The sequence below is a fragment of the Artemia sp. Qi Xiang Cuo genome, chromosome 17 (genome assembly GCF_049724085.1).
Source record: "Artemia sp. Qi Xiang Cuo chromosome 17, ASM4972408v1, whole genome shotgun sequence".
Lineage (NCBI taxonomy): Eukaryota > Metazoa > Arthropoda > Branchiopoda > Anostraca > Artemiidae > Artemia > Artemia sp. Qi Xiang Cuo.
Genome location: NC_142810.1, coordinates 36,805,091 through 36,832,108, shown reverse-complemented (window position 1 = coordinate 36,832,108; position 27,018 = coordinate 36,805,091). Strand labels below are relative to the sequence as shown.

General features: G+C 36.1%; 1 protein-coding gene across 1 annotated transcript in view; it reads left to right on the top strand.

Annotated features, from left to right (window-relative positions):
- LOC148942152 (uncharacterized) overlaps positions 1–27,018 on the top strand; it is a 146,309-nt gene that overhangs the window by 84,984 nt on the left and 34,307 nt on the right. The window contains exons 11-19 of the mRNA XM_089103692.1: positions 1,953–2,157; positions 7,745–7,902; positions 12,163–12,364; positions 16,151–16,299; positions 17,114–17,226; positions 17,925–18,153; positions 19,292–19,501; positions 22,824–23,035; positions 24,150–24,360. Coding sequence (XP_088959818.1) covers positions 1,953–2,157; positions 7,745–7,902; positions 12,163–12,364; positions 16,151–16,299; positions 17,114–17,226; positions 17,925–18,153; positions 19,292–19,501; positions 22,824–23,035; positions 24,150–24,360 — 1,689 coding nt within the window. The remainder of the gene's footprint in view (positions 1–1,952; positions 2,158–7,744; positions 7,903–12,162; positions 12,365–16,150; positions 16,300–17,113; positions 17,227–17,924; positions 18,154–19,291; positions 19,502–22,823; positions 23,036–24,149; positions 24,361–27,018) is intronic.

Sequence of the window (27,018 nt, the reverse complement as noted above, 5' to 3'; positions counted from 1 at the left end):
AAGCCCCTGAGGCTCTAGAAGATCTGCACTAAGTATTATCAAAAAGCGGAAACACTTTGAATCTCAATGGCACTTTTTAAATTTTGTTTTGAAAAAAAAAGAAGTCGTTTGGCCCCCTTTGACCCAAAATTGTATTAAATAGTTTAAAACTTGAATTTTGGTATTATTTCGGGTCTCAATTTTGATAACCATATTTCCCAAATGTTACGCTACTGCTACTACTAACAACTACTAACAAAGCCGCCTGAGGCCAGCACAGCTACGCAAACTCCTCCTCCATCCCAATCTATTAAAAGCCTCCCTCTTTACACCCTTCTAAGAAGTTCCCATTTTCTTTAAATTTTTCGTTATGACATCCTCCCACCCCAGACGAGGACGACCTGCTTTCCCTCTAGCCCTAGACGTTTGGCCGAAAAGGACAATCTTCGGCAATCTGTCATCCTTCATCTGCAGAACGTGCCTTAGCCATCTCAGCCTTTCTTTCATTATAGCCCTAGAAAGCGAGATTGAATCACATTTTTCGTACAGCGTACTGCTTGAAATATGGTCAGTCAGTCGGGTACCCAGAACAATCCGTAGGCAATTTCTCTGGAAAACATCTAGCAAATGTTCTTCCGCTTTTCGAAGTGCCCATGCTTCAGAGGCATATTTGACCACGATCATCACTGTAGCTTCCAATATTCTAATTTTGGTTTGCAGACTTATCTACTTTTAACATCTTCACTGCTCCCACCGTCTTTACTAATAATACTACCAAGGTAAGTGAAGCTACCCACCTGATCAATCTTTTCGTTACCCAGCGTCACCTTTTCATCTCCGCCTGATCAAGCTTTTCATTACCCAACGTCACCTTTTCATCACCACTTATTCCTAGCCATAATGACTTAGTCTTCTTAACATTAATTTTCACACATATTCTAGCACCCTGAACTCGCAAAACCTCTAAAAGTTCATTCATTTTGCTCATACTTTTATCTAGGATGCTTAAATCATCAGTATAATCTAAGTCCAGGAGAGTTTTTCCGACCTATTCGATTCCGTGGTCTCCCATTGCCTTTCCCGTGCTCCTTAAGACAAATTCCATCAAAATGTTCCGTATAAAGGGGGATAGAACACAACCCAACTTAACTCCTGATTTAATACAAAACCAGCTGCCAACCTCATTTCCTACCTTAATCGCAGCAGTGTTATTGTCGTACATAGCACTAACCACTTTAATGTATTTGTCTGGTATACCATACAAGGATAAGACCTTTGCTAAAGCTCTTCAATCAGTAGAATCGAACGCTTGCTCAAAATCTACAAAACTGAGGACCAAAGGTGTTTGACAACTCAGGCACTTCTCAATTATTAATCTAAGAGTGAAAATTTGGTCGATAGATCCGCTACCTCTTCTAAAACTGAACTGTTCTTCTCTTAAAACTTCGTCTACAGCATCTCTCAGTCTAAAAAGTGTCATATATATAATTTTGGAGACCACACTGCCTTTATATGACGATCTGTGGAGAATTGGATTCCATGGGGACGAAGCTCTTCGACTCTCTTTATAGCTTCGTTCAAGAAGATAAAGCTGGGGTATATGCGTGGCACTTTTGATCACCGGCTCTTTTGTTTTCGATGCATTGATTCTGACCATCCAGGCATAAGAACACTTTTGAATTTCCAAAAGATCTGTCGCTGGTGACAGGGAGGCTTTGATTGTTTTTTTTATGACATCTACTACCTCTTCTAAAACTGCACTGTTCTTCTCTTAAAACTTTGTCTAAGCAACTAATGAAAGAGTCTTCCGGACAATGGGCAGAAAAAAAATCTAGCTTATACTTTCTTGTGAGAACTAGAGAAACACAGTTCCCTTTTCTTCAAACATAATAATTTAAGTCCCTTTATGTATTGCCTCCCGTATGTATTGTGTAGACAAAAAGACATGTGTTACCATATTCTTTTTTTTATAGATTGTAGTGCCGTGGTATAGCCCTATTGGCTTTAAAGCTTTGATCTCATCTGACCCTTTTTATCCTTATTTGGAAGTCTCTCCATCCAATGGAACACTAGTTAAGAAGAGGTCTCAACCTGTGAAGACATTAAGCTCAAGATTACTTGCTCTTTTGAGGCATATATCAAAAGCGCGAACGGAATTTGAATCAACGCCTGATACGGGTACGTAGTAGAATCTAGTAATAGGAATTTTGAGAAAATTGATAAATTAGAGACTATATTATGTGTTGTTGTCGCTTAATTATTGAAACGAGTTCATCTGTTTATGCTGGATTAGTTAAAAATAAAGCTTGTGATTGCTTTACAATTGGAAAAGGGTTCTTTTAAAGTCATATTTTATTGAGGATCATAGTTAAAAGGCCAAAATATTACTTTAATGTATTAAATGAAAACTCAAAAAAAAATTTCCTTTATGACTAACTGTTCTAGAAAATAGAATTCTTTCAAAAATAATCTCTTTTATTTTCTCGCTCAAAGACACCCACTCCCTCCAAAAAAATTACTTTGGCTTTGACACAAACTCCCTCCGTAACATTACCTGGTATTATTTGATATTAAATTACAGAAATTCCTTTAAATAAATGCTGAAAATTTAAGCGAAAAAAGCGCATGTTTAAGCCGTAATGCTCAGTACTGTGCCTAAAATAGATGGTGCAGGATTTTGGCGTAAAAATGAGGTTGGTGACATTTAGCATCCATTAAGCACGTGGCGGGAAGGTATGAAGACAAAAAATGAAAACTCAGGCAATAGTACGCTTATTTTGGATCGGTACTTCTCAATGCCTAAGTGAACTCATATATTTGACTACATAGTGTAATTTTACAGTTGTTTCTCTTTTTCTCATGAAATTTTTCTCATTTATGAAAGCTGGAAAAGTTATGGCATTCGCTTTTTTTGGATCAGGTTAATAGATCCCTCCTTATGTGTAATGAGCAATGATTTATATCTGGATTTACTTCAATCTGTTGTCCAAAACAGAAAATCAAACAGTAACGAACTGTAAGTAAGGAGCGACCCGGCTCAATAGTAACCGAAACTCTAAAAAACGGGATTTTGATACCAATAGATACATCAAAAGAATAGGATTTTTATGCCGATTTGAAATATATAAAGTTTAGTCCTATCATCAAGTTTAGTCTTACCCATCAAAAGTTACGCGAGAAAATTTGCCTTATTTTCGAAATAAGGGGGAAATACCCCTTAAAAGTCATAGAACTTTAATGAGAATCACATCAGATTCGGCATAACAGAGAACCCTACTATAGAAGTTTCAAGCTCCTATCTGCAAAAATGTGGAATTTTGTATTTTTTGCCAGAAGAAAGATTACGGATGCGTGTTTTTTTTTTTTTTTTTTTTTTTTTTTTCAGGGGTGATCGTATCGACCCAATGGTCCTAGATTATCGCGAGAGGGCTCATTCGAACAGGAATTAAAAGTTCTAGTGCCTTTATTAAGTGACCAAATATGGGGGGCAACTAGGCCCCCTCCCACGCTCATTTTTTCCCAAACTCACCCGATCAAAATTTTGAGGTAGCCATTTTGTTCAGCATGGTATTGGTTATTGGGAAGTATAAAGAAGTTTTCAGGGGGGATTTTTTCTGGTAGTTGGGGGGGAGTCGGGGGTTACGTGGGAGAATCTTTCCATAGAGGAATTTTTCATGGGGGGAAGGGACATTGCTATGAAAGGGGTGCCGGATTTCCCAGCATTATTTAGAAAAACGATCAGAAATTAAATTTTAAAAAACCAATTTTTTCAACTGAAAGTAAGGAGCAACATCAAAACTTAAAACAAACAGAAATTATTACGCATATGATTGGGTTTGCCCCCTAGTCATTACCTCGCTCTTTTCGCTAAAGTTTTTTTTTTTGTTCTTTCATCAGAGATATGTGTTCTAATTAACGGCCTTTGTGATTAAGGGGTCATGCAAATTTCTTTTTAATTATTCATGTACGGTGAGCCAAAATCGAAGCTGCAGAAATTCAAGAACATTCAGGAATTAAATAAAAAAAGTAAGTTTTTTGACTGAAAGTAAGGAGCAACATTAAAACTTGGAACGAACAGAAGTTATTCCGTATATGAAAGGGGATGTCCCCTCCTCAACGCCTCGCTCTTTACGCTAAAGTTTGACTCTGTCTCACAACTTTATTTTTTAAAACAATAAAAAACTTTAGCGTACAGATCGAGGCGTTGAGAATAGCCCCTTTTATATACGGAATAATTCTGTTCGTTTTAAGTTTTAATGTTGCTCCTTACTTTCAGTAAAAAAAAAACTTGTTTTTTTTTATTTAATTATTTGAAAAAAACTACGTTTTCTAAAGAGTTAAAGAGGCTGAGTTACAAGGTCGAACCTTAAAACGTACAGGGATTAGGAGGCACAGTTGGGGGGCTACCACCCCCAAACCCCCGCTTTCGCAGCCTTTAAATATAAAAAAAAATTTCTTTAAACTGAAAGTAAGGAGCGACATTAAAACTTAAAAAGAACAGAAATTATTCCGTATATGAAAGAGGCTGTGCCCTCCTCAACGCCTCGCTCTTTACGCTAAAGTTTGACTTTCTCACAACTCTTTTTTTAAACAATAAAAACTTTAGCGTAAAGAGCGAGGCGTTGAGGAGGGCACAGCCTCTTTCATATACGGAATAATTTCTGTTCTTTTTAAGTTTTAATGTCGCTCCTTACTTTCAGTTTAAAGAAATTTTTTTTTATATTTAAAGGCTGCGAAAGCGGGGGTTTGGGGGTGGTAGCCCCCCAACTGTGCCTCCTAATCCCTGTACGTTTTAAGGTTCGACCTTGTAACTCAGCCTCTTTAACTCTTTAGAAAACGTAGTTTTTTTCAAATAATTTCTGCACGTTTTTGTACAGTTTATTACTTATTATTGCTTGACTAACTGTTAGCTGATCGTGTCAGGAGTTAAAGTTGGGGGCTGCCGCCCCCCAAACCCCCCGCTCTTGAACATTCTTGTGTTAAGGCTTTTAATTCCTGAATACTCAAATCACGTCGTACAGGGTGCCTCCTAATCCCTGTACGTTTTAAGGTTCGAACTTGTGACTCAGCCTCTTTAACAGCCCCCCAACTGTGCCTCCTAATCCCTGTACGTTTTAAGGGTCGACCTTGTAACTCAGCCTCTTTAACTCTTTAGAAAACGTAATTTTTTTCAAATAATTTAAAAAAGAAACTGAGTTTCTTTTCAAAGTATATAAAAAAGTTGCTCTGATGGTGAATCGAACCCGAGTTTTCCGCCTGAAAGTCTGAAGTCTCAGCCGCTGGACTATACAAACACAATAGTAATTGTTGTTTAGCAAATAGAAGGTATTTTCGACGCAAGCAAATTCCCAAAAATCTTGATATATGGTTTTTGGAAAACAGGGAAGGAGTGATCAGATTGAGCTGAAATTTCGACGATAAGCTCCCAGGCCCCAGGAAAGCTTATCCTCTAAATTTCAGCCCGATCAGACAACGTTAAAGGGGGGTTGTGGAGGGAAAAATTAACATGGGCTAATATAGGAAAACGAGGTTTTTCGTAAATGTAAATTCGGGGGATAATTTTTTCGGTCTGAAAATATCAAAAGGCCCTAACAGGTCGAATTCTGCTTCGAATGAGTCCTCATTCAACCGGATCCGTTGCCAACTGGGGCCTGTAGGCGGGGATAAGAAAAAAAAAGAGAAATGATAAGTAAGTGGCTATATTTGGTTTTTTGAAAACAGGGAAGGAGTGATCGGATTGAGCTGAAATTTCGAGGATAAGCTCCCGGGCCCTAGGAAAGCTTAACCTCTAAATTTCAGCCCAATCGGACAACGTTAAAGGGGGCTGTGGTGGGAGGGTCCAAACTTCCGGCCCAGTTTACCCTATGAAGATAAAGTCGGAGGAGGATGAAATTTTGCAAGTTTCTTAGTTTGAGCTTGGGCTACAAAATGAAATTACCGCCGTCTCTCTGCGACCTCTAGGACCTGAAATTGCTTAACATTGTGGTGGGTCGCCTCTTTATAGAGGCACAAGTGTGCCTCCTTGATTATTATATAAAACCGGTGATAGTAGGCATGTTTCTATTGCAGATGGCTTGAGAGTTTAAAGGCTGGGATATTTCATAGTACTAACTTTTTAATTAAATGATTTAAAAATTAAAGGAGGTTTTTGCCACCTTAGGCTTAAGTTTGTTATATTTATTTTTCTGGGGTACATTCCACCTTCTTAGTTTTCAGCACAGTAAAGATTAAACGAAAACAACTATTTAGATAGCTATTTTTTTGTAAATATGGTTATTTCTGTTTTTGTAGAAGAAAAACCGAAAAGTGTTGATCTGTCGTTTCCTTCTTTTTCAGCACAAAAAAACTAAAACTAAATTAAGCTGTCTTTTTGTCCTTGGCTGATTTAATCTGTACCTGGTTATATGAGGGAAAGTAACACTAATTGGAAAGGGGTGGGGGGTCCTACTGAGGGTTGCTCTCATGAATGTTTATTCAAGATTCTTAACAAATTTGAGTAATCTGTAACATTCGTTTCTCTGTAATTTTTAGTGATTTTTGAACATCTTTCGATGGCTATTTGAATCTTGGGATAGATTGCAGACGTTAAACGGGTTCAGTTCAGTTCAAAAATGAAAAAAAATTAATTCAAAATCCCACCAAAAGAAAAAAAAATCAATTTTTCAACGAAACCTTTAGAAAACAGGAAATTTTTATGTTTTGTTAAAAAAAATCAACGTGTAACAATTTTTCCGTTAATCTTTTTTTGGGGTAGGATTTTTTTTAGTGACTTATTCGTTCTTGAGTCAATGGTGACCTGGGTCAGTTATGCTCGGCAACACCACCTTTTTTAATTGATATGCTTGGTTTATTATTCAAATTAATTCTATCGGTGCAGTTCTTTATAATAAATCTATTTATAAACGTTTTTTTTTTTCGATTAATGGTTTATACGTAATTTCTTCTTCTATTCAGCATCAGTGGGATCAATTCGTGAAAATTTTGGTAGGTGGGGGTAAAACTATATTTATCGGGTGTGGGGGCAGAGTTTGTCGTTACCTTTCAGCTTTTTAAAAAAAAATACGAAAACAGGCATTATTCAATGAAAATCCCCCCCCCCTCCCGAAAAAAAATATTTTAAAAATCAAGGAGGGTATGAAATCTAGGGGGCACACGCCCCCAACCCAAATTTACGCCGTTGTCCAGTATATAACAATAAATTCGATTTAAAAATGAGAAAAAGGCCGGGCAAACGCTCAGGATTAAATCAGTTACAGGTAAGGATGTAAATGTCTTTGGTGTTTTCAAGAGCTTAATAAAAGGATAACTTGTTAGTTTCAGTTACATGATTGTCCTACGTAAGTAAAATTTTGGCGAAGGAAATTTTAGCCCACATTTAGCTTGGAAGTTTTATCAAGTTCCCACGTCTCCCTGTTTCTTTTTAGATAAGTCCTGAATTCTAGAAAGAAAAGCTTGGTTGATAATCTGGCTCAAGCCTAAGGATCTGGGCGAAACAGAGTTTGGGGCAATTTTGTTTATTTTTCTCTTTCTTTTGTATGGTTAATCTTCAAATTATTTCCAGCCTTAGAAGTGAAGAAAGATGCAGAAAATCGAAATGACCCTTCTGGGTCCGAACCTGGACTAAACCTGCAGTGTTTTAGTTTCACATGCCTAGGACAGCTAGAATGCAAGTTCTTGAGAAGCTAATCTCCCTTGTTGTTCCGTGTTTTTCCCTTATTCGTTTTGCTTTTGAAACCAGCTCCTTTCAAATTTCCTTTAATTTTAGGTTTCATTGGAAAAAGTTTAAGTCGTCACTTGAATTGTTTATGGAATTATGGCTGTAAAGGTGTTGTAGGTAGCCTTTGTTTGCTAATCGGTTTTCCAGTCATTTGCTGCCTTGTTTGCGTGACTTCTTTTACTCTGGCTGTGTTTTCACCTCTATGGTAAGTACAAATTATTAAATTATCTATTTATGGAATTTTTCATCTTTTTTTCCTGCCTTGTCTGCCTTGTAACTGTTAACCCACTTCGTTCTTTTAGATTTTAGGATTTTTTTGAGTTCTACTAATAGTGTTTAGCAAGTTAATGTGCCATTTTGAAGTCGACTTCCATGCTAGGTAAGTGCAATAAGAAGGACTGGAAGTGTTTTCCACCAGGGAGGAAGGCAAGGGAGGAAGAAATTCTCTGATCGTGAGGTAGTTTTTAAAAATGATTAGCAAGTATTGCGTCAAAAGATTCGTTAGAGCTCTATGCTCATAAAAAGTAATAAACTGGAAAGTTGAGGGCGCAAGAATAGGTTTAAAAATGACTGGTGAGACGACTAAGGCGTTTAGACTGGGAATAATAGAAGGTGAAGAAGGAGTTCTGGGTAACGATAAGATAATTCAAGTGGATAGCTTTGCTTATGTGTGTAGTGGTATTAGTTAAGATGGTGGACGCAGTGAAGATGTTAAGAGTAGAATAGCCAAGGCTGTTATTTCCCAATTGGAAAAGGTTTGGAAGATAAATCCGTGAACCAATATCAGTAGTGGATACAGGGGTGGGAGGGGGACGGCCCACCACCCGGTTGGATTGGGTGACAAGTTCTATAACCAGATTTCTGTGACTTGATTGCAAAATCAACGTATTTTTGAAAAGGAATTGTCCAGAGTGTTTGGTGTCACCCGAGCTTAAAAGGCATTTTATAGCTTGTCATTGTAAATCACTGAATCTTCAAAAGTGTGCGTGTCAAAACCTGTTTTTTTTTTAGTTACTAAGCAAATTTCTTGAAATTAGTGCAATAGCAGACACGCCGTAGAGTTTTTCGTGACTCTAAAAGGGTATAAAAAGTAAAAAATTTTGGATAATTTCGAATCGAAGACAGCAGAGAACTCTTGACAACGTTTTGGTTTGTAAGCTAGGCGAGTTGACGGTGGAACTGAAGATAGAAATAATGAGAATTTCAGTGTTCATAGTGATTCTAGCGCTTTAACGAATAATGAGATTTTGCTTAATTCGCTAGAATCAATTGAAGCTTCTAGTCCCAAGCCTAACACAAGCATCAAAAATATAAGCACCTTCTGCGAAAATGATATCGGATGGAATTGACAAACTGGATGATCGTACAATATCAGTTACTTCAAAATACATGGATTCCGCCATCTAATTACAGCTCCCCTTATTCAGTTCAGAGGGTAAGGACGAAAAGAGATTTTTCAATCCTACTTGCTTGGAAGAATGTCATTGAATAGTGCCTTCAAGTAAGACAAGGTGCTTATTCTGTAAATATTGTATTTGTTTAATGTCCAAGGGGCTGGAGGCCCCAATCAATTGCAAAAAATGGTAAAGAAGTCTCTTGTGACCTTTCCTAAGCTAGCTGGAAAAGACGGCGACTTGGTTGTCCATGAAAATAACCAGTATCACCGCGACTCAGTTGACGCAAACAAACATTTCTTTCTAAAATATAATAACCCTGAAACCAACATGGGAACGTTTGAGAAATTTTAAGATACCGTATAAACAGTGGCGACATCACTTTAAAACAACATTTGGAAAGCTCAGTTGCAAATGCTACTTATATAAGCAAAACAAAGTAGAAAGAATTAATTAAATATTGTCCCAAAGAATTCTTAAACAAGTTCTTACATGAGTTCATTTTGCCAAGTTCTACAGGTGTCACAACTCAGCTACAATTACAATTGCGCAAGACATTAAGATTTTGTTGGTTTTAGACCTACACGAAACACGTTTTGTGTTAGACAGCATCGTGAACTTTGAACCGACCATTAAAGAGTTCGGAAGGGCTTGGAAAAGTTATGCTAGAATTTCTCCAATTTCTTGGACTAGACTTGGAAAAGTGTATGGCCATAAGCACTGATGGATATGCTATGATGGCCTCAGAAGATTGTGGCACTGTAAAAGAAATTCAAAAGGTAACAAAGAGTGTCCTGTGTTGCCCATATTTCAAGCACGCTCTAAATCTTTCTATGCCAAAACTTGTTCTGTCTAGAGTGTTCGAAACTTCATCGTAGCAATAAAAGAAACGTTTGTTGTTTTTGCAGAGCTCAATTATATTTTAACCAGAGTAATGAAAGCACAGCTACCTGGCATATGTGAAATTCGCTGGAAAGGAAGGTACGAGTCCTTAATGCAGTTCGTGGCAGAGCTCCCTAAAAGCATGGAACTCTTGAGATCATCAGCGGTAGTGTAAAATGTACAAACTGTAGCAAAAGCAAAATCACCCATTGACTGCTATCTCATCCTCCAATCTGATAGTAACCATTTACTCTCTTTGTAACATATCTGGACTGATTTAATCGTTCAGTTGGCTATTTCAGAAGAAAAGATTGGACCTTGCATCTGCAGTAAACCATGTTTAGGACATTCTTACCCAGCTAAAAAGTCAAGCGTCTGGAGAGTGAAAGCGAGTTATTAAAAAAAAAAAAATAAAAAATCTGAAGAAGTGACTAAAGTAGTAACTGAGCTAGATTTGAAAAAAAACAAACAGTCCCAATTATAGCGAAAAGGCAAGCAAATAAGGTTAATGCACCATTCAGTTCACACGAGGAATATTATAAACGGTCATTTTTTATTCCCCTGTTGGGCTTGATCATTTCGTACTTAGAAAACCGTTTCTCCGTAGAAACGCTGGGCACTTTTAAAGTCAGTATTTTCTTGCCAATAATTTGTATTGAAATGAATATCGCTGATATGATTCATGAGCTGTCAGAACGACACTGGTAAATAATCGGTTTCCCCTGCTAATCCGTTTGTGAATCTGTCCTGACTGGAGAAGCGACAATTCGAAAAAGTTGGTGGCTTGGTCTGTGATGTTAATATTGTTCCCGATATCAGCGATCGTGTAAATCCTTTTGACCCTACCTATGATTGTGGCGTCTTATGAACGAACTTTCTATAACTTGGGAAGATTGAAAACGTGGCCAAGAAATAAAATGACGGGGGAAAGACTCATCAGACTTAGGCTCCTCCTATAAATATGGTTTTGTGGATAGCTTTACAGAGCTGACAGCTGAATGATAGATAGAAGCAGATGCATGCCTATCAGTGGGGTGTCTTTTTAACGAAATTTCTCTAACTTGAGAAGATTGAAAACGTGGCCAAGAAATAAAATGACGGGGTAAAGACTAATCAGACTTAGGCCTCTCCTATAAATATGGTTTTGTGGATAGCTTTACAGAACTGACAACTAAATGACAGATAGAAGCAGATGCATGCAAATTGTAATAGTACTAATGCACATTAAGCTGAATTTAGAACGGGAGTTTTTTGCAACGAACCACCCCTCCCACCCCTCTTGCTACAATCCTCGATCCGCTACTGACCAAGATTAGAATATTAAAAGTAACAGTGACGACAGCGGTCAAATATGGTTCTGAAACTAGTGCGCTCCAAAAGGCGAATGGGGATTTGTTAGACGTTTCTCATAGAAATTCTCCATGGATTCTTTTGGGTACCCGTCTGACTGACCGTATTTCAAACAATAAGCTGTGTGAAAAATAGGATTCTATGCCGCTTTCTAGAGCTATAATGAGAGAAAGGTTGACATGGCTGTTCTGTAGATGAAGGATGACAGATTGCAGAAGATCGTCCTTTTTGGTCAACAATCTTGGGCCAAACGAAAAGCATGTCGTCCCCGAATGGGGTAGGAGGAGGTGGGCAGGCTTGACTTAATGGAAGTTGGAACTTCTTGGTAGGGTGTAAAGAGGGAGGCTTTGAATATGTTTGGAAGGAAGAGGAGTGTACCTAGCTGTGTTGGGCTCAGGTGGCTTGGTGCTGCAGTGAGCTATTAGTAGTACCGGTACTTTCTATTTATTGTTTCTCTTTCATTTACCACTATGACTTTTCCATTTTCACTTAATTTTTGCTTTTCATTATCTGTATGTGTGTTTTTTACCTCCCAAAGTCAATACCTCTGAGGTCCTTTTTGTACTTGTTTGTCTATTATCATTTTCATTTTATAGCTATTTTCTGAATAAATAAGTCACACTACAAACAAATTGCATCTTGAATTTCTTCTATTGTAATTTACGTAGTTTTTAAGATGCTGGGACGTTTTTGGCGTTTCTGAGAATGCACTGTATACATCATTTGTTCACTAGCATAAGTGCTAAGAAAGAATCTTTTGATCTTTGAAGTATAATGACTTCCGAATTACTCTTGCCGAGTCTTGTCAAGGCAGAAATTGCAAATATTCTATTTTTCTGGGTTCCAGTCCTTGTTTTTCTTTATCACATTTGCATTGTTATGATTTACGATTTTGACTCGCCTGACGAGAAGCGACTCCCTTGGTGTATTATTGGCCAGGCTCTCCTCTTTCACTTGACAATTGGTGGAATTGTGCAACCAGTCTTATGTCTTGTACTATCTGTAATTGTTTTACCAGCGCTGTCGCTAGCTGTGTTCTTAGGTAAGTGTAGTTTGTAAGTTTTGCTACCTATCTCATGTATGGACGGGGAGGGATGAACGCAAACTGATACTTTTATGTTTAGGCTTACTTCAATGATTGCATACATCTGAATGCCCTTGGGTAGGTGCGTGCACAAAAGATGCGGTATGGACCCGTCTCCTCGTCCTCCTCCGGAAAAAAAGAGATTTCAACGATTGTTCCCTAAAATTCGCCTGGTTGGTTTTCGACTTGACCTATTTCTATGTTTTATCGTATCCCCCCCCCCGCCGCCTTCCCCTCTGCTACTTCTGAATAAAACCCATCTCATCATGATGCCACCTGAGGTCAACGCAGCAGCACCAAGCTCCTTCAATTTCCTAGCCATGTCGCGACTTCTTAAGTGCCATGCTATTTGAACGTTTGAACCCCAGTCCAGATTTTGTGTATTTGAAAGAAAGTAAGGACCATATCCTGGTTATAATTTTACCGAACGCCTTAGGCCAATCTGCGACCTAATTGCATCATTTGTACAAATAATAGACGCTTATAAGTACATATTATTTATATTATTTTATCTGTTTTATCAGTGCAAAACGAGCTCATCTCTCTGCCAGATATGTGTATATTTAGTATGTTATGTGTGTATGATAAAAAAAAATTAAATGAACCTGAACCCATTATTAACGTTCAGATAAATTTCTAAATCAAAACTGTGAATCGCAGCAGTTTCTTTGGCTGAAGCCCTCTTGGATTCATTCGAAAACTACATTGGACCCGGTCTTGTCGATGTATAACATTATTGCTTTGGAGAATGTCAAGAAAAACAACTTAAAATAGCTTGCTTGTTTTGTACTTTCCAAATCTCCTAACGAGTTTTTTTAAATTTTTATTAAAAAAAAATTCGTTTGTTTTGTTATAAACAACCCTATTCTTGATCAGTTATCCAAGGATGGGGCCTAGAGGTAGCTCGCTATTGTTCTGAAATTACGACTTTACCTCAGTTAGTAGAGTGCTTACTGGAGAGTCAAGGATTGGAGCTCAAATCATCTCTAGTGCTTTTCCTTTTCACTAAATTATTTTTATCTTTCTTCTTTTGGTTTCTTGATTTTTCCCCGTCTACTTCTCCGTTTGAAATAGAAAGAAGAATTGGGATACTTAGAAAAACAAGTGTTTTCCCTTTGGATATCGCATTTCCTCTTAAGTGCTTTCATTGACTTCCTTTCAAAACCCTTATCTGTTCTTTTGAAGGAGATTACCGAGTTTGGGCAATTTCCGCAAATAGGGAAACAGGGTTGTATTTAAAAAAGAAAGGCGGTTTTCCTAATAAATTTACTAACAGATGGGAGTTTGTCAATGACCTAGCGGTTGCTGAATGCTGTAGATCTAAGTCAGTGATAATGTCAATATATTTCCTTTAAATCCTCGCTCCTTTTTCTTAATCCCATCCCTACTGAAATTTCTGTCCTCCTTTAAGTTACTAGGCTTCACAATTTATTCTAATTTAAAGCGGGATATCCATGTTAGAAATATCATCCGAAGAGCTAATGCGTCTATCTCCCTCCTTAATCTCCCGAATAAATTTAGCGTCCCTCTTCTTATTCTTTAAAGATTTATACTTCCTTTGTCTGTGCGCATCTTAAATATGCTTTTCCGATTTGGCACCCTCGCATCTTTCGGGAGGAATAAGACAAAATGAAATCCATCAAAAAAAGAGCTTCGCGAATGATTTTCAAAGGTCAGGCTCCATGCTCTCTTCCTTGCCCCAGCAATGCTTCCCTACCCTTGCCTTCCTTGCTTGCCTACCCTTGCCCCGGCAGTGGCATTTCGTCTAAATTTCAATATATTCCCCCTTGACAGCTTCACAGAAGATTATCGGGAAAAGAGTGATCCCATTTATGCCCCATACTAAGATGCTCAAAGCATAATATAACATCATGACATCTCAAACATGTTTCACTTTAATCATCGTGTTCCCTGTATAAATTTTTTTTGTCATTGCTCATTTCATACATAATTTTATTGTATTTACTTACTTTCGGGTTCGTTCAACTAAGTGATTTTCAAAGAAGGTCAGGCTCCATGCTCTTTTCTTCTAAAACATAATCTAGGTTGGTTACATTTAGGTGCAGGAGAGTTACGTTGTGCCTCTCATTTCAGAAATGCAATAACAAACCCTCACACGGAAAATATTTCCTTCAAAAGACACTCAACGCCCAGATTCCGCCCGCCTCGGGTTGTTTCTGAACCGTTTTCTGTCTTGTCCCCCCCCCCCCATTCTTTGCTTTACGTCCAGATAGGAAAAAAATTTTGTCCTGTATATTACGGAAAAATTAACAATATATCCTGATAGTTTTTACTACTTGTACAGTTAATGTCTATGTTTTGTATATATTCGCTCGTTTTCCTTTTTTCTTATGTTTTTAATGACCCATTTAAGTTTAAAACTCATCATTTTTAATGTATTTCAACTAGTTTTATCTTTATTTTCTTCTTTTTTCCTGTTAATTGTTTTTAATCCCGAAATTCAAATTCGGCCCTTCGGGGCTTGGAACAGAAATTTTGTGAAATAAACGTCTTATCCTACTTTTACAAGCTAGCATTTGATCAAGATTTAAATACGTTGAATCTAAGGTGTTTCTACATATCACAATAATTATTACTTCTAGGGTATAGTCAGCTATGTCTATTAGTTTACCATTTAAAATAAAATGTCTTTCTTATTACCATTGGATGAAAGAGTCTTATTCCATGTTGATGTAACGTGTATCTATGCTTGGAATAAAAAGGACTTGCAAAATTTATCAACAAGCTAGAGTTTAGTTCAATGTTTATTTTACTGTAGGAAAGGTTTTTTGACATCAAATTGCAGAATATCAAATGTAAATGGCATTAAAATGATAAATTCTGGATAACCGAATCGAATGAAAAAGATTGTCCTGGATCTGGGAGACATTTTTGTTAGAACACTCGAAACCTTTGTTCTTTAAAAAGCTTCAGACCCAAACCTCTTTAGTTTTGGCAATGACGTTATGCCGATAGTTATAACTATACGTTTTTTCGTTGCAAGTTGTAATAATTTCGTAGTAAATGTCGGTATAAATTTATTTATGTGAATAGAACAGTATACTTTTAGGATTGCCTATATCAGTACGTCTCTAAATTGGTTTTAAGAAACAGGAACGTATACGAGGGGTGGGGCTGCTTTGGTGCCCTTCCCTCTAAAGATTGATCATAATAACCCCCCATCCCCTCTCCCTGATAAACTCTAGGCGAACACTGTGCTTTCTATGCCATCCCTCCATGAAAATCATCCGGATCTCGTCCTAAGGGTCAAATTTAAAACGCTTATGCTTTGTTATGCTAATTGTAATGTGATTATTTTTTAACCTTATTTTTAATATTGAAGTTTGCTGGTTGATTTGTTAGAATGAAGTATGAAATGATAGTAGTATTGCACTTACTAATTTGTTTTGGAAAGAACTATTAACATGGAGCATCCCTCCCCCGTATCACCGATATTGAAAATACAATCAATATAATTTTTCTTTTTAGGACAACTAAATCGCTGAAAATTTCAGCAAATAAAAAATCTTCATGAATAAAGCCCAAGGTTGTATATTCAATTCTTGAATTAATACCCTGGGGGCTGTTCCTGCCCCTTGGGCCTTGGGCCATGTCTTGCCCCTTGGGCCGTGACACGTCTATTATAGTTGTAAAAAGTAAAGTTTTGTTACGCAGTTGGTCTGTCTGTTTTTGTTTTGTATGTAAAATGTATTCATTTTACCGCCTAATATGTAATCTTTTCAGGGTCCATTGTGCGATATTTAATTCGACTTTCTTGGGACAGGACTATGTTTCACTTTTTGATTAGGCCAAAAGGGAGAATACCTGCGATGGAAGGGTTTCTTGTCAAACGAATTGATGGACCAGGCTTGAAACAAGACTTTAAATATCGGGTACGTTTCTAATACTTGTTTCCAAATTAGGAGAAAGCCAGGGAATTGGTGACTAGGAATTTTGTTTTGGAGGCAGTGGGGATGCGAGTCGGAAATAAAAAATAACCCTGAGTGTTCTAAACAAAAATTCATTTTAGTCCTTTTCTGACCAGAAAAGAGTTCTTATTGAAAAGAGAGTTTTCACTATTTCAGACCCAAAAAACTTTAATTCAGTAAAATCTTATGCAATGGGAAATGCCTTATCTGATACTCATTTCTTAATTTTTAATAGACGAATTTTTAGTAGACCAAACGTGAAATGTAACTGGGTATGCAACTCGGTAATAACTGGTCATGTTTCAGTCTTTTCTTTGTGTAATGCAGTTCTTTTACACTGTCCCACCTCTTGTACTACCCACCTCTTGACAAGTTTATACAAATAAATTCTTTTGCCAAATTCAATCCTTGTTCAAATGAAAATCCAGGTCATTTGAGCTTAACAGGCGGGGCAGTAAAATGGTTGGGTAGTACTGAAGCAAATAAAATTAATAATTTATTTCTCTCTCTCTCTCTCTCTCTCTCTCTCTCTCTCTCTCTCTCTCTCTCTCTCTCTCTCTCTCTCTCTCTCTCTCTCTCTCTCTCTCTCTCTCTCATCCTCTCTCTCCATTTCTCCCTCTCGCTCTCTTTATCTCTCTGCCTCGAATGTAAACACGGTTGTATCATTTTCTTCGTTGTTTCATTTGCATGTTTTTTATTATAGTGTGGTTCATTTTTCAGTTTTTTAAATTTTTTTTTAAATTTCTATCTCATATGAATAACTGAAGTTCCTTACTAGATATCTCGTGAGCAAGCACTTGCGGCCCTTGAAGCAAAAATGGAATACGATGAACTAAATGCTTTTAGGAAGGAGACAGAGAAACTTATCAAGAAACCGCTCTTGGAATTCACGTAAGTTAATTAAAGAAATTTTTATATAATATGAAAATAATACACCATTCCATAATTTTTTTGCCAGTGTTTTAGAAAGAAAGGCGGTAATGTAATCTGATTGGCTTGATTTGGAGAATTTTAATTCTTTCGGAAAACTGCTGATGGTTCTGGATTACTAACGGGTTTTGCTCTGTTTTAGAATAATAACATCCGAGCCTGCTTAGCCTTAGGTGAAATTATGAGATAGCCAATCAGTATAGAAGTGCTTAGAAAATTTGTATATAACCAGTTTGTAAGAAATGCGATTTGATTTAAGACGGTCGTTTGAGAGACTATGGACCAAGTGATGACTTTTTCAATATGCATACTGTTAGGAAATATTAATATAACCCAAATTATCTAAGTTGACGGTTGTGTCCCGATCAAAAATAAATACAAAAAAAGGACTTAAACCGATCTCGTAGATGTCATCAAACGATTCAGCTGAGCCAATAGCTTTTATGGTACATCTATTATAACATAAAACGTATCTCTATTTCAGACGTTCAATCTCTTGGGCATTGAAGTGTATCAAGGTATTCATTTATTAAATCATCCAATTTGATCAGTCATAGCTCAGATTCGTTAGTAATGCTCAGTTTAAATTCTTCGTCAATACTGTTTGTATTATTGGTACATTTTGTATTCTGTTTCCGCTAATAAGCTTTTTTCCACAGGTCTTTCGTGTCAACTTTGTGTTCACCTTTTGGTGTGCCACCTATTCAGTTTCCATTAAAAGAAGATACCTCATTTTCCCAAGATGGGGTTGCTCAAATACTAGATCGAGAGACTCAAAGCCTTTTAGCTAGCCTAGAAGATAAGGTTGAAAAAAGGATTCAACCATTACAGATGGACCTAGGCGTCGAAACTCGCAGCAAAATCCGATTAAGCGGAGATGACTTAAAGGTATGTTATATCTAATTAATACGCATTAATTCATAAGTACCATAAAATTAGATTAAGTGTTTTTTTCTCTACTAATCTAAGTAAGCAGCCTAACTATGAATTTGGGAAACGAGAGTTATAATGAATTAGTCTGAAATTATCAGAAAGGGTCTGGTTATCGGTGACCCAAAAGTAGATGGACAGTAAGCAAACTGGATGGGTAGGAGATCCAAAATTTGGCACGGACACAGAGACACACGTGCTCGTCTTTAACTCTCTAGATGTGTGTATGTGTCTGTGTATATATGCGTGTTTCTGCATGTGGTTTTGTCTGTGCTCGTGCGTCTGTCCGCTTGTGCGTATTTGTTTGTGGATTCCATTAAATTAATGCCCAAATAAACTTGCACAAAAACGTTTGTTGCGGCGTAAGAAGCATAATTCAGAGTTGTGTAAATTGAGTATATATATATATATATATATATATATATATATATATATATATATATATATATATATATATATATATATATATATATATATATATATATATATATATATATATATGCAATCAGTACGGATTCGTATATATGCAATCAATTGGCTGGTTCGTACGGAGTCATCGTACGAACCAGCCAAATTCTTCCCCATTGATTTAAATTAATAGACACTGTAAATTCAGCTTTGAGGTTTTCATTGGTTTGATTGGTTGGGGGTGCGCACTGGCTGGATAAGGAGGTAAGTTGACCCTTTTTGTGTATGTACGTTTTTTAATTAGTTCATTTTGGACTTACAGTTAGTTCACTTTTGAATTTGCAGTGTCCATAAATTAAAATCAATGGACTTCAGGAAAGTTCAGGTAAGTTCTTCTCCTTGTTGGATTTGACACTTTGGTCAAATTGAGTTATATTTTCCACGTTCACTGGTGCTTATTCTCCATACCCGGTTAGGTTTTGGGAAGAGACTTTTCAGTTGACTAAATTCGGCTAAAAGAGCAGTTTGATTGGGATACAAGGAATATCCTCTACATTTCAAATGATACAGTTTTGTCAAATGATTCTTTTCTAGTTGTATAGCTCATAATATTTTCCAAGCAAACTCCTTTTTTTAGTAGTATAATGTGGAAGTTTGTAGTTATTTTACTATTTCCAACTTCTCTTAGATAGTTCTCGTGCAAGCGTCGTTAATGATTCAAGATTTCTATCCTGAGCATGTTCTAAGACGTCTGGGGATGACAACTGCAGATTTGTGGACCCTCCATGGATTGCTAGATGGAGACTGGTCGGGTCTGGCAGCCTTGTATCTCTCTGAAGTTTTTTCTCCGGATGTATTATATCCATTGAATGAACAAGAACCATACTATTGGTTGGAGGTTTGTCTTTTAACTCTTTCTCTTTTCTCTCCCTGGCTATTTGTTTCTGCTATGCTTAAAAAAAAGGTGGCACCAACAAATTTATTTTTCAAATTTATTTTTGAAGAAGAAACTCTCTGATCCTTCTTTGTGAGTGGTGAATTTCTTCGCATCTTTGATTAAAATAAACCATTTTTTTCCAAAAACGCACTCAAATAATGAATTATCATGATTTTCATGAATATTTTGACGTACAAAATTATGATCTGTATGATTATGAGATAAGGAACTGCTCATTGATTTGAAAATTGGGTAAATATTTCTCAAGATCTACGTTTTTGATCCGTCTCGTTCTTCCTTCCATATGGGAGGCTTCTGCTTATGGTATTTTTTCAAGAAACTAATTGGTTGGCTTGCCGTAGGTTAGTAAAAATCACTGTGTTGGTGTTTTTTTTTTTTAATAGGGGTTCACGTGTTAATTTTTTTTCATTTTCTTTTGTGCAATTTTACTTAGATCAAGTCAATATTCTTTGTTTTGTAGTTTAGGAATTACCGCACAAGAAATAAGGCTTATTGTTACATTTAAATTTCATGTTTTACTTCCCTTTTGTCTATAATAATTCTCTTCTCTTTCTGAAAATGTTTTATTTTTCTATAAACAACCATTTACCCCAAGCCACGTAATTTACCCCAAGTTCATTTACCCCAGTTCATTTACCCCAAGCTACGTCGGTTTGTCTTTAAAAATTATAAGTATGAATTTAAAGGTTTAGCTTTCAGGAAGGGATTGCGTAGTTTTGTAAGCTAATAGTCCGGCAGTTTTTTTTTCACTTTTTTCACTATAATAGTAAACTCAAAATCAGGCTTTATTGTTATTAATGATTGAATAAATTAGTTCTTGAGGTAGTTCTTCTTACAAATATGAAAAAGCCAATGGAATTTGCCGATGTTTCTTCTGACAAATATGAAAAGGCCAATGGAATTTGCCGATGTTTCTTCTTACAAATATGAAAAAGCCAATGGAATTTACCGATGTTTCTTCTGACAAATATGAAAAAGCCAATGGAATTTGCCGGTGTTTCTTCTTACAAATATGAAAAAGCCAATGGAATTTGCCGATGTTGTTGATTATCAGTTTATTGCTTATTCTCCTTATGGGAAATATTGCTTCTAAAATAAGTGTTATAATCGTCTCTGCGTATGGTACGGATGGGTATTACTTAGGATTTTGAAGTTCACTGCAATTAGAATGTTATTAATATATAGTGGCGGTGTACAGATTACGGATCTTTTTTTACCCTTCCCAAAAGCACAGTAATGACGGATTATTTTTGTGTAAAAATTACTGTATATGAACGAAGTATGGTAGTGGCTTTTAAATATTAATCGCTTTTAAGCCGTGGCTGTCTTCGCAGAGATGTGGAAAAGAATGTATTTTGCAGGCAACAGTATAAGGGAAGAATTGTATAAATTCCAAGTCTTTCCGACTTTTCCCTATTTGGGAAAACCGAGCCAGAAGTTTAGACCCACCTACCTCAAACCATTTTCATTGTGGCTTAATAGGGCGAAAATTGTACATTAAGATCTCATAGGGTCCAGAGACCTACACCTGAAATTGCCACTTGATCAGAACTCTTCTCTGTTTTAAAGAACTGCTCAAATTGCTTTCTTTTTAAAAAAATTTCTGGCACCTACACGCCATGATTTTGATTGAGGTCTATGGTGGATTATTGATGTTGAATTCGCCATGCAACGAAAAAACGGATATTTAACGGTTTAAAATTTTGTTCACCCTGAAAAAAAAACAGGTTAAAACATTTGAAAATCAAAAATAATAAGTTAAAGAGCAGATTTCCTTAACCAAACCCAAAGAATAGAATTAAGCTTTGACCTAAGTAAAGAATTTTCGGGATAAACTTTGTTGCAAAAATAAAAGACTTTGACCCATAGATTGATCTTTAACATTTACATAAATAGCCAGAAACACGGGCGAGGAGCCCCTACTTCCCAAAGCCCTTGCTATCTAAGACTGTGCTCAATTCCTTGTTATGAAGGCTGTCATTTCCATAAAATCTGCGTCTACCGTTGAATAGGGTTTTTTCTGAACAGCCCATAGATAGTGTAAAAGTACACTATCTATGGGCACAGTGTAGAGGTTTTGAACATCGTAGGATCTTGATTTCCAGAGTGTTTCTTAATTTTCAAATGCCGGATCACACAAACACGGAGCATAGTTTATCAGGATGACAGTTTTGCTGCGAAAATGTCCTTTCAAGTATAGGTACTTCTTTATCCATAACGCAACTGACGACGACGTGTGTGACGTTTCATACGTGTGTGACGTGTGTGACGTTTTATACGTGTGTGACGTTTCATCAATTGTGCCATCTTTAAGTCTAAATGATGTGAGGTCGCCCTCTAAGGCATTCGTACAAGCAATAATGGTCCCAATAGGAACTCACAAAATAATCCGAGCTTTACTTGACAAAGAGTCAACTTTAGTGCTTTTTAAGCCAGTTCATATGATCCTCTGCAATAAAATTCGCGCTGAAGCAACATATAAATGCCGCTATTTTTTATTTAAAAATGCTAACACAGTAGGTCCACTTACTTCGAATAATGTGCAATGAAATCAACAAGAAACTGAATAGATTTAAATCTTTGGCGGTTATCATGTCTATCATTGAAAAAAAACTAGCTGTCCCACTGACTCTGCAGTATTATCCAGCAGAATTAGGAACGTTTAGGACAAGCTAAAATTGAATTTAAGTTTTATTTCACGATAATTTTCATTTTAATCAAACGTCTCAAGTTCTGCTAATCGAACGTGATATTTTTTGGAAGTCGGTAGTTTATTTGGTCTTCCTACTATTTTGGAAGATCAATAGGGCTTGGTTAGTCTGTAGAAATTAAAAAGGCTGCCTTTTGAATAAGCAAATGTTTTATTTTGGCCATGTGTCTGCCAAAAGAAAAAGGAAACATCATTCAAATAAATGAAACTAATACTTTATTTTGGCTTTTCAGGTTAGGTTCAATTTCCCTAGTTAGAGCTTTAATGCTAGCCGCTACCGCCGCCACCTTTGTTTTCTTTTTCTTGCAGAGAAACTTGAATTTTTCCTTTTCAGTCTCCTATAGTCTTTGCTAGAAACTTGGACAGCTGCCTGGAGATTAGACCAAATGTCTAGACCCAACACTGGGAAATAACACAGTCTGATGTGTGTCAGTAAGATCAGCCTTAAAAATTGTTGGTTCCACTGTTGGTACTCCCAACTTTATCATCTCACGCCTCTATTGTGATTCTGCCTGACAAAGGTATTTTATGAAATTTTCTCTTTTTTTCCAGTCAAGGCATACAAATTTAGGACGGTACACTGCAATGTTGGAGAAATTAGAATCAAACCCACAACTCCCTGCGTTGCTGTCTCCTCTTCCTTTATGCTCAAGTTTCAAAATTCCTTCGCCTTATTTAGATGCTGCTGTTTTCAACCCATATTCAAAAGGATTGTTAAAATTTGAAGGAACTTCTAGAAATATGGATTTAAATGCAGCGCAAAGGTAAGGCAGAAGGAGGATATATTTCAGATTCTACATTTGGTGCTTGTCAAAGTCTGTCCAACGACAGTCGTAAAAAGAACAGAAAAACTTTCTTATACTCTGGGAAGAACCGGAGAAAAATATTTTTCCTGTTCCTCTAAATACAATCAACTCCCTTAACCCCCTCCCACAAAAAAAACTGCGTGAAGCTTTAGTTTGATCCCCCTAGCTGTCAGACAAAACAGAGAAAGCTCCCTTCTGATGATCGGAAACCTGTAGGGTGGTGGGGTGGTGGTCAGTGTTGTGACTCTGCATGCTCAGCCTCCTAGGGTGTACATGCAATGAGCCTTTTGGGCCTCAGTTTCGATTCGGCTGGGACCAACCCGCCACAGATTACAAATTACAAACGCATATGATTTTGAATTTAAACATATTCTAGAGTAATATTGATTTAAGCTACCCGTTGGGCAGCCTCACGTAATTGGCCAGGTTTTTCAGACACTTGGGAATTATACAACTTAAAATTATCCACATATTTATGCTTTGATTTAAACGATAAGATTGACTGGAAATTTTAATTTTCCAGTCGTTAAAATTACACGTAAAGGCATATTTATCAAAAGAATATAAAAATGGTCGGACAAGAAGCGAGGAGCATAGTCACTTATTATTTAATATTCCTTCTTCTAATTTAGAAAAATCTCATTCTTTCCCATTCAAAGTCCATTCAAAAAGTTTTGTTTTTATCGTTTTCTGTATCTTCTAGTTTCATACTCTGTTTTTGTTACAAAAATCTATATGTATATAAACAATTCGATAAAAAAACAAATAAAATGAAACAAATTTATGTTTTCAAGATATGTCTATCGGTCTAAGTACTGTTAATATTGGAATCATGGTATAATGAAGATGAGTATTGGATGTTTTTGATGTAAATAGGTTATATTTAAGAGATTCTAAAAGATAATGTACTAAAATTTGTAATGTAGGAAAACGTAGGCTATATTATTTATGTATGTGCATTGGAGTCCGTATGTTGTATAAACCGGATAAGCCTGGAACATATGCACACTTTCTTAATTCAGCAATACCTATGTTAATTATTAAAACTAAATTAGTTGTGTTTTTTTTTTAGGCTGTTTACCTCTAAGAAAGATTCAGTCAAGCAGCCTCAGAGCTTATGGGATAATTTAATTATACCTTTGCCCATTCCTCATCCTGCTGTTATAGCCGTCCTTATTTTTAACCGAGATGTGGAAGAAAGGGTGGATGCCATACCCCTTGATAGTGAACTAGTCAAAGGTATTCTAAAAAGTTTAGAAGGTGTAGCTGCAATATCTGTTCCGGTAGGTTCTCTTTGCAATTTATCTTGCTTTTTTTTTTTTTTTTTTTTTTTTTTAGTTAGTCAGTTAGTTAGTTAGTAAGTTAGAGTAATTAGAGCAAAATGTGTATTCGAATCAAAACTACAAAAAAAGTCGGATCTAGTTCCTTTTCTCTACTACCTTATTCCCTTTTTTTAAGTGTCATCAATATATATATATATATATATATATATATATATATATATATATATATATATATATATATATATATATATATATTATATATATATATATATATATATATATATATATATATATATATATATATATATATATATATATATATTTATATATATTTATATATATTATATATTATATATATATATAATATATATATATATATATATATATATATATATATATATATATATATATATATATATATATATATATATATATATATATATATATATATATATATATATATATATATATATATATATATATATATATATATATATATATATATATATATATATATATATATATATATATATATATATATATATATATATATATATATATATATATATATATATATATATATATATATACGTATATTGGAACATGATAGCCTATGTAAGATATCAGTTTAAAGAAACAGCAAATAAATGGCTTTTAAAACCTGATACAGGACAGCAAGTTTATTGGTACATATCTAGGATCGCTAACACCATCAGAGGAGGTTTTAGGAGGAAGGCAGAGGGCACTTGCACCGAGTGCAGAAAATTTAGGAGATGCTAAATTTCAAATAAATAATCTAAAGGTTATAATCATGTTGTAATTTTGAAATTTTATTTTTATTAAGATAAGGTAAAGGGCGCAATTAGTAAATTAAAATAATTGATAAATTATTAATTAATTAATAAAAATAAATTAAAAATAAAACAACAATTAAATAATAATAATTGTATATAATTATTGTATATGATAATTGGAAATAATTAAAAAATAAATTATTAATTAACTATAAATTGATAATAATTTTGTAAATAACTGAAATTTTTTTTTAAATTTGGCTTGAAAATTTTGTAGGAGACGGATGGGGGTGTTAATCAAGATTTTGCCCCGGGTGCAAAGAGGTCAGATCCACCACCGAACACCCTTCTATCAAAAATGTAAGGCCCTCTTAGCCCAACAACAGTGCTTGAAAATTTCAAGACAATCAACAATAATTCTTATTTCTCTTCTAAAGGCGGACCTTGCCCCAAACTAAATTTTTTTTTATACATTAGGTTCCACTTGGCATAGGAACTTGCGGTTTTTAATTTCAATATTCCTTGTGGGTTGGAATTCTTTTATCACAGTTCTTTTAACACAGTCCAAGCCGATCGGAAAAAAGTTCTTTGGTCCTATATTTTGACCCATATTTGAGGGAACATTACCTCCATACCGTTTTGTTTTGTTAGGTTCCTCTGGTCGCAAAAACTTGTGGCTGCAAGTTTCAAATTGATCAGGGGCAACAAAGTTTTTGGCCTTTTTCAGGCCCCCCTGCTACCCTCCTGCCTCCAAACATAATGTGTGGTCCCCTCAATCCAGGCAGCAATCCTTGAAAGGTTCGACCCAATCGAAAAAAAAGAAACGTCTGTTGGCTCTGTAGGTCACAATTTTGAGGGTGTCCCTGTCCCCAAACTAGAATGTAACTTTCACAGTTGGGTCCATTTGCAAGGAGCTTGGAAACAAACCATTCACACAAACAAGTAGTCTATTGGCCCTTTTTAGGAGAACCAGTATGAAAACCCTTTATTGGCGAATTGGGGTTTACTTGGTCCAAGGGCTTCCGGATATAACCGGCAAGTCTATTCAAAAAATATATTCTGCCCTATTTTCAGTCGGCTCGTGCCCCCGATAGATTTTTTTGTGCTTGAGGGCTCTGTTAGCCCAGCGATTTCCGGTATCACCCAGCAACCGTTAGCCCAGTAAGTTTCAAGCCGTTTGGGACAAAAATAGTTTAGACCTTTTTCGTTTGAAGCGAATTTTTTCGTTTGCACTGGGGTTCTCTTGACCCAAAAGAGAATCTTTTTGGTCATTTTTGGGCTCCATTTTTGGAAAGACTTTGCCCTTAAGTTTTTTGGCACCGGTCTCTCTTGGCTCGGGGACTTACAACTGTAAATTTCAAACTGAGTAGGGATAAAAAGTTTTTCTTTTTTGTCCCATTCCTATGCATATTAGTACCCTCCTCTTTCCCCAACAAAATTTTGCCGCCGTGCTTCTCTTCGCCCAAGGAGTGTCCCCGAAAGTTTTGGGACAATCAGACACCCAGGATCAAACATGACTCCCATCCCCTTCTCCTTCGCTTTTCCACCTTAAAATCTCTGTAACATTGTGTATTTTGCTTAATTTACCGCCCGCAGGGGCCGTGGGCGTCATGTCATCTCAGGAGGCATGTTTATTGGAGTTACAACTATTTTGAACAAAAAGGCTACGAGAGAGGAATTGGACACCCTCCCATTATTTTTGCCCTTGAAAACAGCATCAGAACTTTCAATATCCGATCAAATGGGCCCACTCTAGTTTTTACAACTACCACTTCAATATGAACCTGTCTAGGTAATTATTCTATATATGCGGTAGTTATATACGTATGATCGACCTTAGAATGCACATGGTCTCTTTGTGTTT